The sequence below is a fragment of the Gymnodraco acuticeps genome, unplaced genomic scaffold (assembly GCF_902827175.1).
Source record: "Gymnodraco acuticeps unplaced genomic scaffold, fGymAcu1.1, whole genome shotgun sequence".
Taxonomy (NCBI): Eukaryota; Metazoa; Chordata; class Actinopteri; order Perciformes; family Bathydraconidae; genus Gymnodraco; species Gymnodraco acuticeps.
In genome coordinates, this window is record NW_022992265.1 from 3,429,110 (window position 1) to 3,443,100 (window position 13,991).

The 13,991-nt window shown below is 39.9% G+C and overlaps 1 protein-coding gene across 3 annotated transcripts in view; it reads right to left on the reverse strand.

Annotated features, from left to right (window-relative positions):
• Positions 1 to 13,750, reverse strand: part of cadm2b (cell adhesion molecule 2b) — a 150,589-nt gene extending 136,839 nt beyond the window's left edge. For all 3 annotated transcript variants that reach the window (XM_034206996.1, XM_034206994.1, XM_034206993.1), the window contains exon 1: positions 13,417 to 13,750. In XM_034206996.1, coding sequence (XP_034062887.1) covers positions 13,417 to 13,477 — 61 coding nt within the window. In that variant the 5' untranslated portion in view covers positions 13,478 to 13,750. The remainder of the gene's footprint in view (positions 1 to 13,416) is intronic.
• Positions 13,751 to 13,991: the final 241 nt, after the last annotated feature.

The following is a 13,991-nucleotide window of genomic DNA, read 5'->3' on the forward strand; positions in this document are numbered from 1 at the left end:
CTAACTAACGTGCTAGCTACAGCTAGGTAGCTAACTTGATCCAGCCACTCCTGGTCCTTTCATCAGACGGGAAGCGAAAGAACGAGCAAGACCCATTGCTGGTATGATAACAACCTGGTACTAAGCACACAGGCATCTTGTTAAAGTTATCTTATCTTAGCCAGCGCCATATATATAGATTATATCTATATGGCGCTGATTTTAGCTATCTCTTAGTGGAGGAAAACAATTGTGACATCACTTACGCGACTCTGGGATTTGTAGTCTTTCTAGTTGCGTATTTTTTGCGTCTTATATTTCAACAGTTTTACGACAAACTGTGACTTTTTTGACATGGAAATTATTTTTTAAGATTGACAAACATTATGTGTAATTCATGGCACAATTCAAACGAGATCGAAAGATACGTTTTCTCTCTCCATTGACTTCAATACATTATTTTTCCGAAATAAAGTCCCATGGACCGGAAGTAGATGGGCGTGACTCTATTTACAATGAGTTGACAGCTGCTCAAGCTGTCGATCCGCTCCCTCCCCGCTCCCACCACTCTTAACAACGTTAACAGACAGCAGAGCAGTGGGAGCCGGTTGGTCAATCCCCGTATTGCGCATACGCAGATCTGAGATCCAGTAGAATTGATAAAAAAGTAAAAGTCTGCTGCTTATTGTTCTACTAGGCCAAAATAGAGTTCAAGAGTATATGAGAGTGAGAGTGTGTTAATTTGGCAGTTTGGAGTAAGTCTGTAGATTTGTTTGTGTGTGTGTGTTTCATGTATAGGCCTCTCACGATAATTAATTTTGTTGGATACATTTTCCCGGAAATTATTGCGATAAACGATAATATTGTCAGCACCGTTGTATGACCATTTTAGACCACTGACATAATGATAATATATAATAATATAATAATGATAATATATAATAATAATTCAAGTAGGCTACATCCTTTCAAACTGCTGGTCACATCCTCATGTAAATGGCAATTTATCGAGTTCATTTTGATTTATCATACGATAAGTCAATTAATTGCTTAGGGCCTATGCACACAATAAAACAGTGGAAACAAACATGTGTTTGACTTTCATTAGTGAATGAAACTTTGTGCCCTTTATAGTTTGTGTCCAATATTGTGTATTTGTATATATTGTATATGTATCCTATATATATGCTAAGGTCCCGCTACTGACACGATAGCAGTCATTTAGTGCGCATATGTGTAATTAAACCCATGATATCAAAATCTCACTCCAGCCAGGTACCCAAAGTTGGCAACCCTGGTTTTGTGAAAGATGTGTCCAAACTCAGATTGGTTAACCTTGTTAGAAAATAGAAATAAGACTTTATCTGTTACACAATTTCCCTGAATGTGCCCTCAAGGCACTTTAATACTCCACAACAACAAAAGCTGTAGTCAGTGTATCTGACTGTATTGTTTACTTCAGGATGAGAACACACTGAAAAATTGCATTACACTTTCAGACACATCTGCCGTTTGGCCATTGTAACTAAACCACAGCCTCCACAAATCACAGTCTCGCCAACAGTCTTTTTTCACAGCACAAAGGCTTCCTACAAGTGTGTGTCCATTTGAAAAGTGACTGTCGGCAGCTTTCCACGGTGAGTCCATACGGTCCCTGTATTTATGGGGTGATGAGGCCTGCTCCTGGGGTTTAGAGTGGTCATTATCTGGGGGATGCTACAGCTCCAGTTGTTAAGGTCACCTGGTCCACACCGAATGTCCTCACATTCCTGGAGTACTGGAGGATATTAAATGTGTAATCATCCCTGAGCCCACAAAATGCAGGGTCTATCCAGCCTGGTCATTATAAGACCTTATTGTAAGGTCCATCCTACCTCTATATCCTGCTATTTCAGAAGCACCATCCAAAATAGCACATCTCTTCCTGTGGCATTTTCTAACAGATAGCAGACATATAGCTGACTATGGTGAAGGCAGGATTGGGCTTAAAGTTCATACTGAGAATGAAACTACTGTCTTCTCTTCTCAGTGGTCTTATTGTTTAAACTAGTCCTGAAACCAGCACTATTAATAATAATAAATAATAATACATTTGATTTATATAGCACACTTTAAAGACAACGTCATCTCAAGGTGCTTCACAAAGCTATAAGGAGAAAATAATAAAACAAATAAAATAAAAATATATCTAAAGGAGCATATTGAAAAAAATATGGTAATATAAAAAATAAAAATAAAAGGGTAAGAGCATAAAAGGTTTAAAAATAAAAATAATAATAAAATAAAGGACGGTCAGTAAAATGCGGTGCGGAACAGGTGGGTCTTGAGGCATTTCCTAAAAACTGAGTGATGCCGAGGTCCGTATGTTCTCTGGAAGCTGATTCCACAGACGTGGACCTAGGGAGGAGAAAGCACGGTTTCCCATGCTGACCAGTTTTGTCCGCGGAACAGCCAGGAGATTGGAGCTGTCTGACCTGAGTGTGCGTTAGGTATGGGAATGTTTTCTGGTTAGCAGTTCCTGTAGGTAGGTGGGGCCAGTGTGGTTGATGATGTTGAAGTTGTAGTTGATCGGGTGTGTTACAGGGAGCCAGTGGAGTGAGTGAAGGATGGGGGTGATGTGCTCTGATTTGCGTGTTTTTGTGAGTATCCGGGCGGAACAGTTTTGTACATATTGTAGAGTGGTTTTTGCTGGAATGCCTGCAAGCAGATAATTGCAGTAGTCAATGCGGGAGGTGATGAAGGCATGGACCAGTTTTTCTGCATCCGGTTTGGTGAGGGAGTGTCGCATTTTGGAGATGTTCCTCAGGTGGTAGTATGAGGCTTGGCAGACCGTCTTTATGTGTGCTTGGAATGAGAGGGATGAGTCCAGTTTCACACCTAGGCTCGTTACAAGTGGGGAGAGGGGAATGGAGTGGCCATTGATGCTGATCAATGGGATATCAGTTTTTTGTGTTTGATGTGGTGTTCTAATCAGAATGGCCTCTGATTTGCTGCTATTCAGTTGGAGGGAGTTGTTGTTCATCCAGTGGTGTATGTATTCCAGGCATCTTGAGACATTTGAAAGTGCCAGATGTTTATCCGGGGCAGTGATCAATTAAGAATAGCCTTTGTGTTAGCAGGTCTGACTGTGACAATGAATTTTCTTCGTATACTCTCCATGAAGGCTTTGGGTATCTTTGGTCATTTTAAGTCAAATGTTCTAAAAAAAGAAGAAGCATTTTTTTATATTTTCAAGAGAAAGTAGCAACCCTTGGAGTTGTTTTACTTAAAACGCTGACCCTGCAGTTTGAACATCCAAACCAAGATGCTAATTGCCTCCTTAATTATACAAAATGTTTTCAATTCATGTAGCCTACTTAACGGACACAATTGTGTTTGGAAATCAGCAGGTTAAGTTAGCATAATGCAAACGGTCAGAGAATATGCAATTAATTGAATTAACTGCATACAGTAACACTTTAACTAAAGTGGGCCTTATTCATTTAACCCATCTGTAACCATTATTCTTTATTTCAGTGGACATAGTAAATTCAATGTATCATTATAGTCTCCAGGGTGTTAGACCAAATGTTCCCTAAATACTGTTGAACATGAGGCTGCAATTGACAAAACAACCACGCACGCATATACAGTCAGGTATGCTGCGATGAATTCTGGGAAAATGAAAGATAATCTTTCTTATTTGGAAAGTCTGCTATCTGACTTATCTTTCCTACACATATGTTTACGTCACTAGCCTTTTGTAGTGCTTATTGAAATAAAGATACATATTTTTTCATTGTACCCTTTAAGAAAAGTCCTATCAAATGAAGATAATGGATGTAAAATCCTTTCCGACTCCTTTTTGAAGATAAAAACGTTTTCCTGCTTCACAAAAATCGGGGGAAACATGTGCAAGGCATCATGCTGTACTATGACTGCACCTTAATTCTCAGAGTGGTTACTCAACTTGCACACCTGCAGTTGAGAGGCACAGTTCTTGCCTAGAATAATAAACACAACTGAAACAATAATGCTCTTAGGTTGGAATATACAGCCCGGCACATCCAAACCGTGTGTGAACACACCCTCAGAATGTCACGCTAATGCAGCAGTCAGCAGGTGGTGAAACCCTTCCCATAAAAACACCCCTAATGCACTTAGTCTCTTTGAAGAGGAGGTCATCTTTACTAATTGTATTAATCCTCTCACAGGGAACTCACTGCGACTTGGATTTATGTCTTCAATTAAAAGGTAAATCTGTGTGAAGAAGACGGTGTGCTATTATCATACATGTTATGGTTTAACCTTTATTTTAAAGCTGCATTAACCCCTTTTACGTTTACCATCATAGCAGTTGAAGGAAATGGCAGATATATCTCACATTAGACCCACATCCTCTGCTTCTTACGGTTTGTGTGCGTCCTTGCTTCACACCTTCTCTTCCTTTCCCCTACTTGCTCTCAGCTTAGCGGCTTTAAGGCCTTTTTTTTCTCTGTCGAGCAAAGCATGCTCTCTGGCTCTGAGCACTGGCATCTCTTGCATCGGTATGCAGCTCCCGTTCAGACTGCTGATCCCTCTTTATGAGGACATGAGTTTCAATGCTTTTATCCCCCACCTTCACTTGCAAATATGCCTGCATTCAGTATCTGCACTCCAGCTTTAGAGACCCGTGGGAAGCCTTTAAAGAGGAAGTCAATAAAATGGTATAAACACGCATGAGCTTAAGTTTGTGCTTTTTGTGTCTTTATTCCAAAGTTACCTCTTTTCTGGACGGCTATGGCAAACCAGATCATTTTCCAGTTGTTACATTGAAGCAAAAGCTCTATATCTTCACTTACGAAAAAATGCATTTACTTTTGCAAATTTGTGTACATTTAAATACATGATATACCGGTGTATCCAGCATAATATAGGTGTTTTATTTAGTTCATCCATATTCTGATACAAAGTATGTGGAAAGTAGCCATGCTCCATGATGCTCAAAACAAGGTTTTATTTTTTGTTCCAACAACAACAAAAACATTCAGGTACTGTTTTAATAATGCAGATAATCAGTTGTGTTTTCTATTGCCTCCAGACAGCGCATGTAGTAGAAATTAGTCTACTAACAACTACAAGAAAGTTAGCTCGACACCATTGTCAAATCTAATTGCTATAAGAAAATAAACAGGTTGGACTTGTGCATTTTTTTTCTTGCCAGGATGCTCTCAGGCACATAAACAGTTGCTTTACTTATTTCACAGTGATAACAACACTGAGGAATAGAGAAAAACCATAAGCATATGGTCAAATGTCACGAAATACTCAATATTCTGCCAGAGTTAAGGTCACTTTAAATTAGCTTCCTGTTTTATTGTGTCTGGTATGCATCCTTTTTTCTAAGCTAATGCAGGTTTCCTAACATTTAAGGGACTTAAATTAAAGTCTGAGGACCGTAGACATTGAATTGCCTTACAACATGAATGCCATTGTGAATCTGTGGATGATGAGGCTCTGTGACAGGTGCACCTGCCTTCATTCTATAATGTGTGTTCTGGGATAGACTACAGCTCCAAATGACCCTCAGATGGATTCAGCAAGTTAGAAATATGATGTATCTTCAAAATATATATTGATATACATATCTCTTCTCTTCTCACAAGTCAAATGTGTTCTATAGTTTTCTTTTTAGGGTCTTTCATTTTGTGCAAAATATGTATCAAATCACATAGCCATAAATGCCAAACACCCAGAAATAAATAACTACATTGCCATGAATTGCTTCTTACAAGTCCATGAAAATGCATGACTTTTTCGAGCAAGCTATCACATTTCCAAAGATGAACAGAGTCTCCTTTATCTAGAGCTCAGAGGTCCAGCCTGACTGAAGGGCCTTTATGAGCACAGCAACCCAGAGATGCAAAATATATTGCCTGAGTGAGACTGATTGCATTTAAACTAGTGGAGAGCAAGTGCATACAAAACATAAACACATTCATAACATTTTAAAACACCATTATTTGCCACATTAATATGTATAAACTATGAATACTTTTTTATACAAGTGTTATTTTCCAAAGCTTGACCACAGCTCCCTTTTCACCGAGGAATTATGTAATGTAATGAATTATGTTCCTTAATACTGAAGCTTCAGACAGACAAAACCACAGAAAGGAAAGGTTGTGTGTACTGAAAGCGCATGTCGATACCATATCTGAATGTAATGTAAACAACACTAAACAAAGGCTTAATGGGTTATACTTAATATTGCAGCTTTATTGGTGCAATGGCAAAAGACCCTGACATAATTCAAAACAACACAGTCATTCCTGCTGCCAGGTGTTGGTTTCCGTGCCTCAATATTCGATCATTCTTCTTGGAAACCTCCCAAACACTTGCAGCAGAAGCAGAAAATGACATCTATAACGGTAAACACATACTATTGCCTCCAATATTTCATGTTTAACATTACAATCTCAACACTCTCTCTCACTGGCCTGCATAGCAAACTTGTGTTTTGTTCTAAGCAAAATGAGGACTACTTCTGTGAAGATGCCTTCCACTTCCCCAGAAACAACACAGAAAACAAAAAGGTGGCATAACTTCTAGGTGACACATCCACTCAGAAAGAACGACTCAAACAGATGACATGCCCGCTGGGTCAGGGAATGGTGTATGGCTGTCATTTCTGAACAAAAAATATTAACTTTGTTCATAGAGGCTGCAGCAAGAGGAGAAAATGGAGACCATCACACAGGCTAAAAGAGATCTAGAGGCTCATCCATAGTCGGGCACAAAGCCCACTTCAACAGAGATGAGGGCCAAGAGAGATTGGTAAAGGGCAACTCTGCAAACGGGCATAAAATGAGGCATAGGCTTCATTTCGGGCACAATACCAAAATGTAGGGAACAATGCATAAACCTCTCACGGTACAAACGCCCACCACCTTTCCGACAGCACAGCTGAATCTCAGTCATCCAAACTTCAATTAGAAATGTCTTTTAGTTCATTCATTGCATATTATTTTGTACGTCCATGTTTAGATTGTTTTACATTTCTTAACAGTACATCCTAAGTAGAATCAATTCCACTGCATATTTAAAGACTATTGATTTATTTAAATGACCTTTAACCGTTAAGTGATGGGCTACGTATTACATGTGCATCAAAATGTTAAGAAGTTAGGTGATTGACAGAGTAAATGGTAAACCCTTGACATTTTCAGACAAATACTGACACAAAAAGATACATAATAGTGTTCAATACAGTGAGTAACTCTGGCTCACTTAAGTGCTATTTATAAAAGTATCTATATAATTCCCATTTATTTTACTCACAACTGCAGTGTTTTGTGTTCTAAGCACAATGAATTATGGCTGCAATTATTCACATACAGCACTTGCAGGATTAACAGAAGTAAGTTGTTGTCATTAACGTAATAATACTTTTTCAAGAATGTTATTTTTTTAAATCATAAAATAATCTTTTGTTATTCTTTAAGAAAATTAACTACCAATAGTCATGATTTATTATCTTTATTCTCTTTTCCTTTTTATCCCCACCATACTGTAGTTTGCACGCCTAAAAACAAAATACAAGAATAGAAAGTCCTGAAATACATGAAAATATATTCATCATGAACAGTCTCACAATTAGCAGCATTACATATTTCCAACTATGTTAATCAGCCTCCATTCATGGGTAATTTGGATCAATGTGGTTGCAAAATGAAATAATGTAATCCTACCCAAACTATTAACTCAGTCTCACACTGGGTCAAAACGTACTGAACAGAAGCTTTCCTTGTGCTGTAAGAAAAAAAGTGTCTTCTGTTTCTACTTGATGACAAATAACTAACTCGGCTCTGTGTGTTTCATTTTGGGCAGCTCATGTAGAAATATGGACTCAGCTGTCCGAGACCAGAGGAATACATGTCAATTCTGTTTTATGGTGGATTTCCCCTCTAAGATGTGTGAACACAGGTGCCTCCGAGCTTCAGATTGATGTAAGCACTGCTTTAAAGCAGTGTCTTCCACTTCTCAGCGCGACCAATTCTGGCATTAAACTTATCATGGGTATCTTTAGACAGGCTTCTGGGAAAGTAGCAAAATCTCTTCCTCTTTTTTTTCTCACATACGCGTCGAAATAATCTTTGATATTGTAATTGCCCTCACAGTCTTTCAGCATCATTGCTAAGCTGATACCCACTCCGAGGGGGCATGGTGTGTAAGAGAGCTATGACAAAGAGCATGGCGAAGGGAGACTGACAGCACACCGAGTAGTTGGGGCAGCGTGAAGCTAATCTATAGGCCCGCTCCCCACTTGTCTGAGCACATTTGCCTCTGGCTTGAGGCTTATCCCTACAGATGTATATCTGTCAACCGCAGCACGCTGGGCAGCAGTGGCTCTTTTGGAGCATATTTGTCCCCTTTACTGGATTATTTATTTGCAGTGGTGTACAGCACAGCACCCAGGCCTGCGCGTGGCAGCTGGGAGGAGCTCTGCAGGGATAAGCTAACCCTCAGCAGAGAGGAGTGAGTATCCTTGACTGTGAACCAACTTCCTCTGCCTTACCTTGCCTTCAGCTCTGCCAGCTTGCTCCTGCTGCCTGATTATTCCAACCCACAGGAAAGGCACCCATGCATAGATTTGACAGGCTCCCTGTGTTCACCAATATGTGATATTTGTGGTTTGTCTTTGGTGCAATACGTATTAATTTAAAGAAATGTTCAATAGACTCAGATTCAAACTGAAACCAAACTCCAATTTTATATAAAATAACTGAGCAGGGAGGCACCAGCTGCCATCCTGTAATACACTCAAAATGACAAATCCACTGCGCAGGTAAAACACTTCTTCATGTCTGTCCACTGTCAGAGGGTTGTAAAACGCTAAAAGTGAAAGTCATAATAAGCTATGTGGTTTCTGACCAGACTCTAAAAAGCTTAGAGGAGGCTTTCGGACAATTTTAAACTTTTGTTATGCTGGTGAAAATTGATTGGATTTGGCCACATAATATTCACAATCCGCTAACCATGCATACAGAGCAGAAAAAGTGTTTGAATTCATATACATTCAGCTTATTCTGCTAATCTGTTGGGATTTACATCCTGATGAATTCAAATGAAAACATTTAAATAATGCAACACATTGTATGGTGTGATATATATGTATTAATCTGCATGCGTGCAGTGCATACTTATTTTTGAAAGACTTTTCAGGATTCCAGCACATCAGTGTTTGCAACATTGACTTTCTGTTAAAAAAAATATATATATATATATGAATTGCAGTTGTTTGATAACATTTCTATTATGACATTTAAACAGTTTCATTTACAATATTTTCATGAATCAAGAATCAAAGTGTCTCCGTTATGCTTTCTTGCCTGGACAGAAATCATATAGCCTATTTTATGTTTCAGCTTTCACAACCCTTCGACAGTGGCATACACATGAAGAAATGTCCTTCAGGAATTCAATCTAATAAACAGAGTAAGGGTCCTAACCATAAAAGTGAATGGGTTTGCTTTTGGGCCAATATTTGAAGGAAAATTAAACATTTCACAAGGCACTTTTGTATTTTTTATGACTTCCCTCAATTATCATGTTAAAGAATTATTTATCTTTAACATCCTTGACTCTTTGTCTGTAGTTTTGATGTCTTTGGTTTTGATACCAGATTACAGTAGTAACAAAAAATAGTCACTTTCGTTTTTTCTCAGCTTTGCCCTCATAACTGCCCCCACACGTTATGGTCAAACACACACTTATGCTCAAATGTCACCTGCAGGTTGTACTTGCCAAAAAGTCTGACGAGATAAGAAATGATGAAAGGCTCTGTGCTCAAACAACAGAAAAGTTCCCTTGGCGTTATGGGAGCTTTTTGGGCTCCGCAAGAGGGAAGGTGATGAAACAATTGAGTAGAATGAATGTCAGACCAAACCATAGACACTGTGGCCAACAAAGAAAAAAACACAGATCATACCATTTACATTTCTGATGCAACCAGCCCACCGGTCTGCAAACTAACCAAATGTAGCCGCCACGTGGCTAATTAGCATTACTAGCCTGCTGCCAATTAACCTGTTAACTGGCTCTGGCAGCCTGTCGGGTGTCAGCATCAGCTGCCTTTGCTGAAATATGTTGTGATGACTCTGGTGCAGGGAAACATCATCACTTCACACAGGGGCTTGAGTTCAAAATGGGGCCCATGTCATGTTTAAGGGTATTTACAATTCAGAGAGGAGACAATACATAGATTTACAGTAACTCTACATAACAAAACATCCATTCTGTCACTACAGCATATTAAACATGTAGGCAATGAAGCGCTCCATAGGCTGCAGCTATAGATAAGAGTCCAGCAATGCTTTTAGGCAAAATACTAATAGTGTAGTTGTTTTAAGAAGGATGAGCCTGCAGGAAATGACGCTCAGAATTATGGAGCATGAACAGAGCTGCTGAGGCTGAGGTCTTGTCTACAGTATCACTGCAGTGTGGGATGCTGCACACTGCAATTTAACCGTCTATTAGGCTGTGATCGCACCGAAGACGCATGGACCTTATTACCTTCGCCGGGGAGGTTATGTTTTCAGGCCCATTAGGTGGTTTGTTTGTCTGTTAGTGAACACAATATCTCAAATAGATCTAGATGCATCCGTAGTTTATTAAATGGAGGTGTTAACCCTGCAAAAAAATTATATTTGGCCTCAAATCCTTGCTTCTCTCAAATTACTGACCTTTGTGTAAAAAGTTTAATCTGGCACATAATGTGTAATCATTCTCTACCTCTGTGTTTTTGCAGCAGCCCCTAATTGTAATGCATTCTGACAATTTTATAGCACATTTGAAGGATTGTGCACGCTTGTTGGAGGTGTGCTACTTGCTACACATTATTTAGGGGTACTGGTGATCCTAATGTGTCAAAAAGTAAGCCACATAGCATCAATATTTAAATTTGCCCTTGAAATGGAGACCATCTTTGCACAGCTTTCGGAATAAATGGTAAAAGTCACTGTGCCTCATGTCTCTGGCAGGATGTCCTGAATGTCAATATGTTGCGAAACAAAGCTTTCTACTGTCCATTTGTATTCCACGCTGTTGTGTTAGCTAACAATGCTAATAGTATTATAGCAAACATGTAGTCATTGCAGACTTGAAACTATTGCTGTCCAAGTTACAGTATTTATGGCAGGAGCGCACCATTTTGGCACAGCCATCTGATACAGCCAAATGTTGAAAGAGGAATTAAATGCAGCATTTTATAATGTTCACTAAAAGGCATAAAGAGGGTGAAGGGATTAGTTGAGCACAGCGATAAACTATGCTGTCCATTTTACGAGCAAGCCACCTTCAGTCTGCAGTGGGAGACTCCAAGTTTCTGCTCTCATTCTAAAGTCAAGATTTGCATCTGACATTTAAATATAACATTTTGTTATATATTTCATTCATTATTGTGGAAACTTATTCTTCAGTCAAGATAAAACTGCAATGGAGCATCTGGGCAGACCCAGTTGGAAACATAGACTTAATGAAGTCCATTTATTTGTTATATTTGTGTGGTAATGCTAGGAAAGAAGCAACATTTCGATAGGCTCATGGGCTGCTGCAAAACAACAAATTTGTTATGCAGCCAAATTACCTTCCTATCCTTTTAATATCACTTATATTTACTGTTGTATTAATGTCTTTCCTTATAATGTGATATTCATTTTCACGTCCAATTATCATTTTCCCGGATAATGGAGGTTCCTTGAATAAAGCATCCAAAAGATCTTTAATGCAAGTAACATGTATTTGTAAGTTAATTTATAATGACTAGGTAGTAAGAAATCTTCTGAATAAATATATGTTGGGCTTTTCATATAAAACCCCCAAAAAGATTGGCTGTTGTGCAACGTCGTCACAGTTTATAGTTAATAGCCTATTAAACATGCTTGATAATTTAACCCTGACCACAATCCACTCCACAGAGGGGCACGTGTTGAGAGGGCATGGCGCCACATGGATGTGGCATCAGGTCGCAGATGGATATATTGCTCATTGAGCTCAACACATTGAGATGAAATGAATGTGTCGGGTTGAAAGAAACCAAAGGGATAGCAAGACAGCCAAAAGCAACATCCATAAAAAGGGAAAAGTATAGGATTTCAAAAAACATCCCATAAGGTTAAATCATATTGGGCTGCCATTTGAGTTAAGCTAAACTTGGAGTTTCCTTCATTAAGTAATGGTCGGACTCGGATTAAAAAACAAGCGGTTGAAAATCTGATACGAAAGGATTATTTTGAGAGTTGATTTCTGATGTTATGGATGGAATATGGGAATAACTTGAGCAGCCATAGAGACTCTGCCTGTATGCTTCTTACTGGTTTTAAGGTTCTGAAAACAATGTCCTCAACAGAAGCACTTTAGATTAATTCTCAATCAATAGAATTATCATTAACACTCCGGTCATAGATCACTCTCAATACTATTGTCTCCTTTCTAGTTTACTGATTCAGCAATGAGAACACGTTTTTTCCCATGATGACATCTGGCACAAATCTTGGGAAATTGGAGTCAGCAGAGATGTTTTGTTTCTGCTTTGATTTGGTAGTTCCTGTCAGGAATCTCCCTGCTGGGCTTAATGTATCTGCGCACTGGTCGCCTACAGGGCGGTGGCTGCGCAAGCATGTCCAAGAGCGGGACGGTCTGTGTGGAGTTGAGGGAGTTGTCATGATGAAGGGACTGATGCCTGGCTGCAGAGAGGCTTCACATACTGTACGCAACCCTACCTGCGTCTGATCGCAGCAGCCCAACTTTGAATGAGCAACTGCATGGCTTGCATGGCTTGCATACCGACAGTCCTGGAAAATGCGTCCGCACAGAGATAATTTCAACACTTATAAACACAGTGCGCACACTGCTCGAGACAAAAGCTCAACTCAAATGATGCCATCGAATATTGATTATCACACTGATTGAAAGTCATGTGTGAAATGACTTAAACAGGCAAAATAGAGCAGACATTATGACTTTAAAATGATCCACCCAATGATACCGGACCGGTCACACAATAAAAAAGACGCACGCCACCAGCTGCTGTAACCTCTCGTGCACCCATGTGTCCGCTACAGGGGACATAACTGGATGACCATGCAAACAGGAGAACTCATCTGCAGCCTGGTGTTTTATCTGCCACTTCATTCCAAAGAAAGGGCATCATTCAAGTTGTCTCCGACACAAAAACTTGCAGCCGCATTCTGCTGCCCATTGCGCCGCACAATTCAACTTCCAGGCATTCCAGTACAGCCGGCTTTGACATCTGTCCCCCGGCCAAAAGCACAACATTTTTGGGCAACACTCTTTCTATGGAACACTGGGACTCACGTGTGACATGATCACATATGATGTTTATACTTAACGCATGCAGCCACCACCTCGCACCACGCCCGTCCACACAGCAGCAGCAGCAGCATCACCAGCGCTCACCTTTAAACACGCTTGCACAGAGGCTGTAAAGGATGAAGACCAAGTGCTGCTTGAAAATCATATTCTTCTCTTTTTTCCTTCACAATTCTACGTCGACACTCCGCTCCGTTTTTTTCTTCTGTCCTCTTTCTGTCTCTTCTCCTCGGGGTGGACTTATCCAGGTACACGGCGCAGTTTCGGACAGACCGGAGTTACATTGATGAACTCTGCCTTTTTCTTCCAGAGAAGTCGCTGTGTATGTTCGCAGATCCAGGGGAAGTGGTTACCATGTAGCAGGACGGCAGAGATGCTCGTCGGCAAAGTGCAGCTCCTGCCTCCCTTTATTGCCTTTCTCTTTGACTCGCTGCAGAGAGCAAGAGTCCCGCCCACGCTTTTTGACTAATGAAGACGCTTTGTCAATGGAGAACACCTATAGTTCTGATCTCTGATAAACTGTCAACACAAATGCACCGTGTCACACACTTTCTAACAGAACTTTGGAGCGGGAACATCATTCTCTGATCGGTTTTTGGAGGATCATTTAGAAAATGTCACAGCAGAACAAAAAGCCCCTGCAGGATAATAGCTTAAACCCA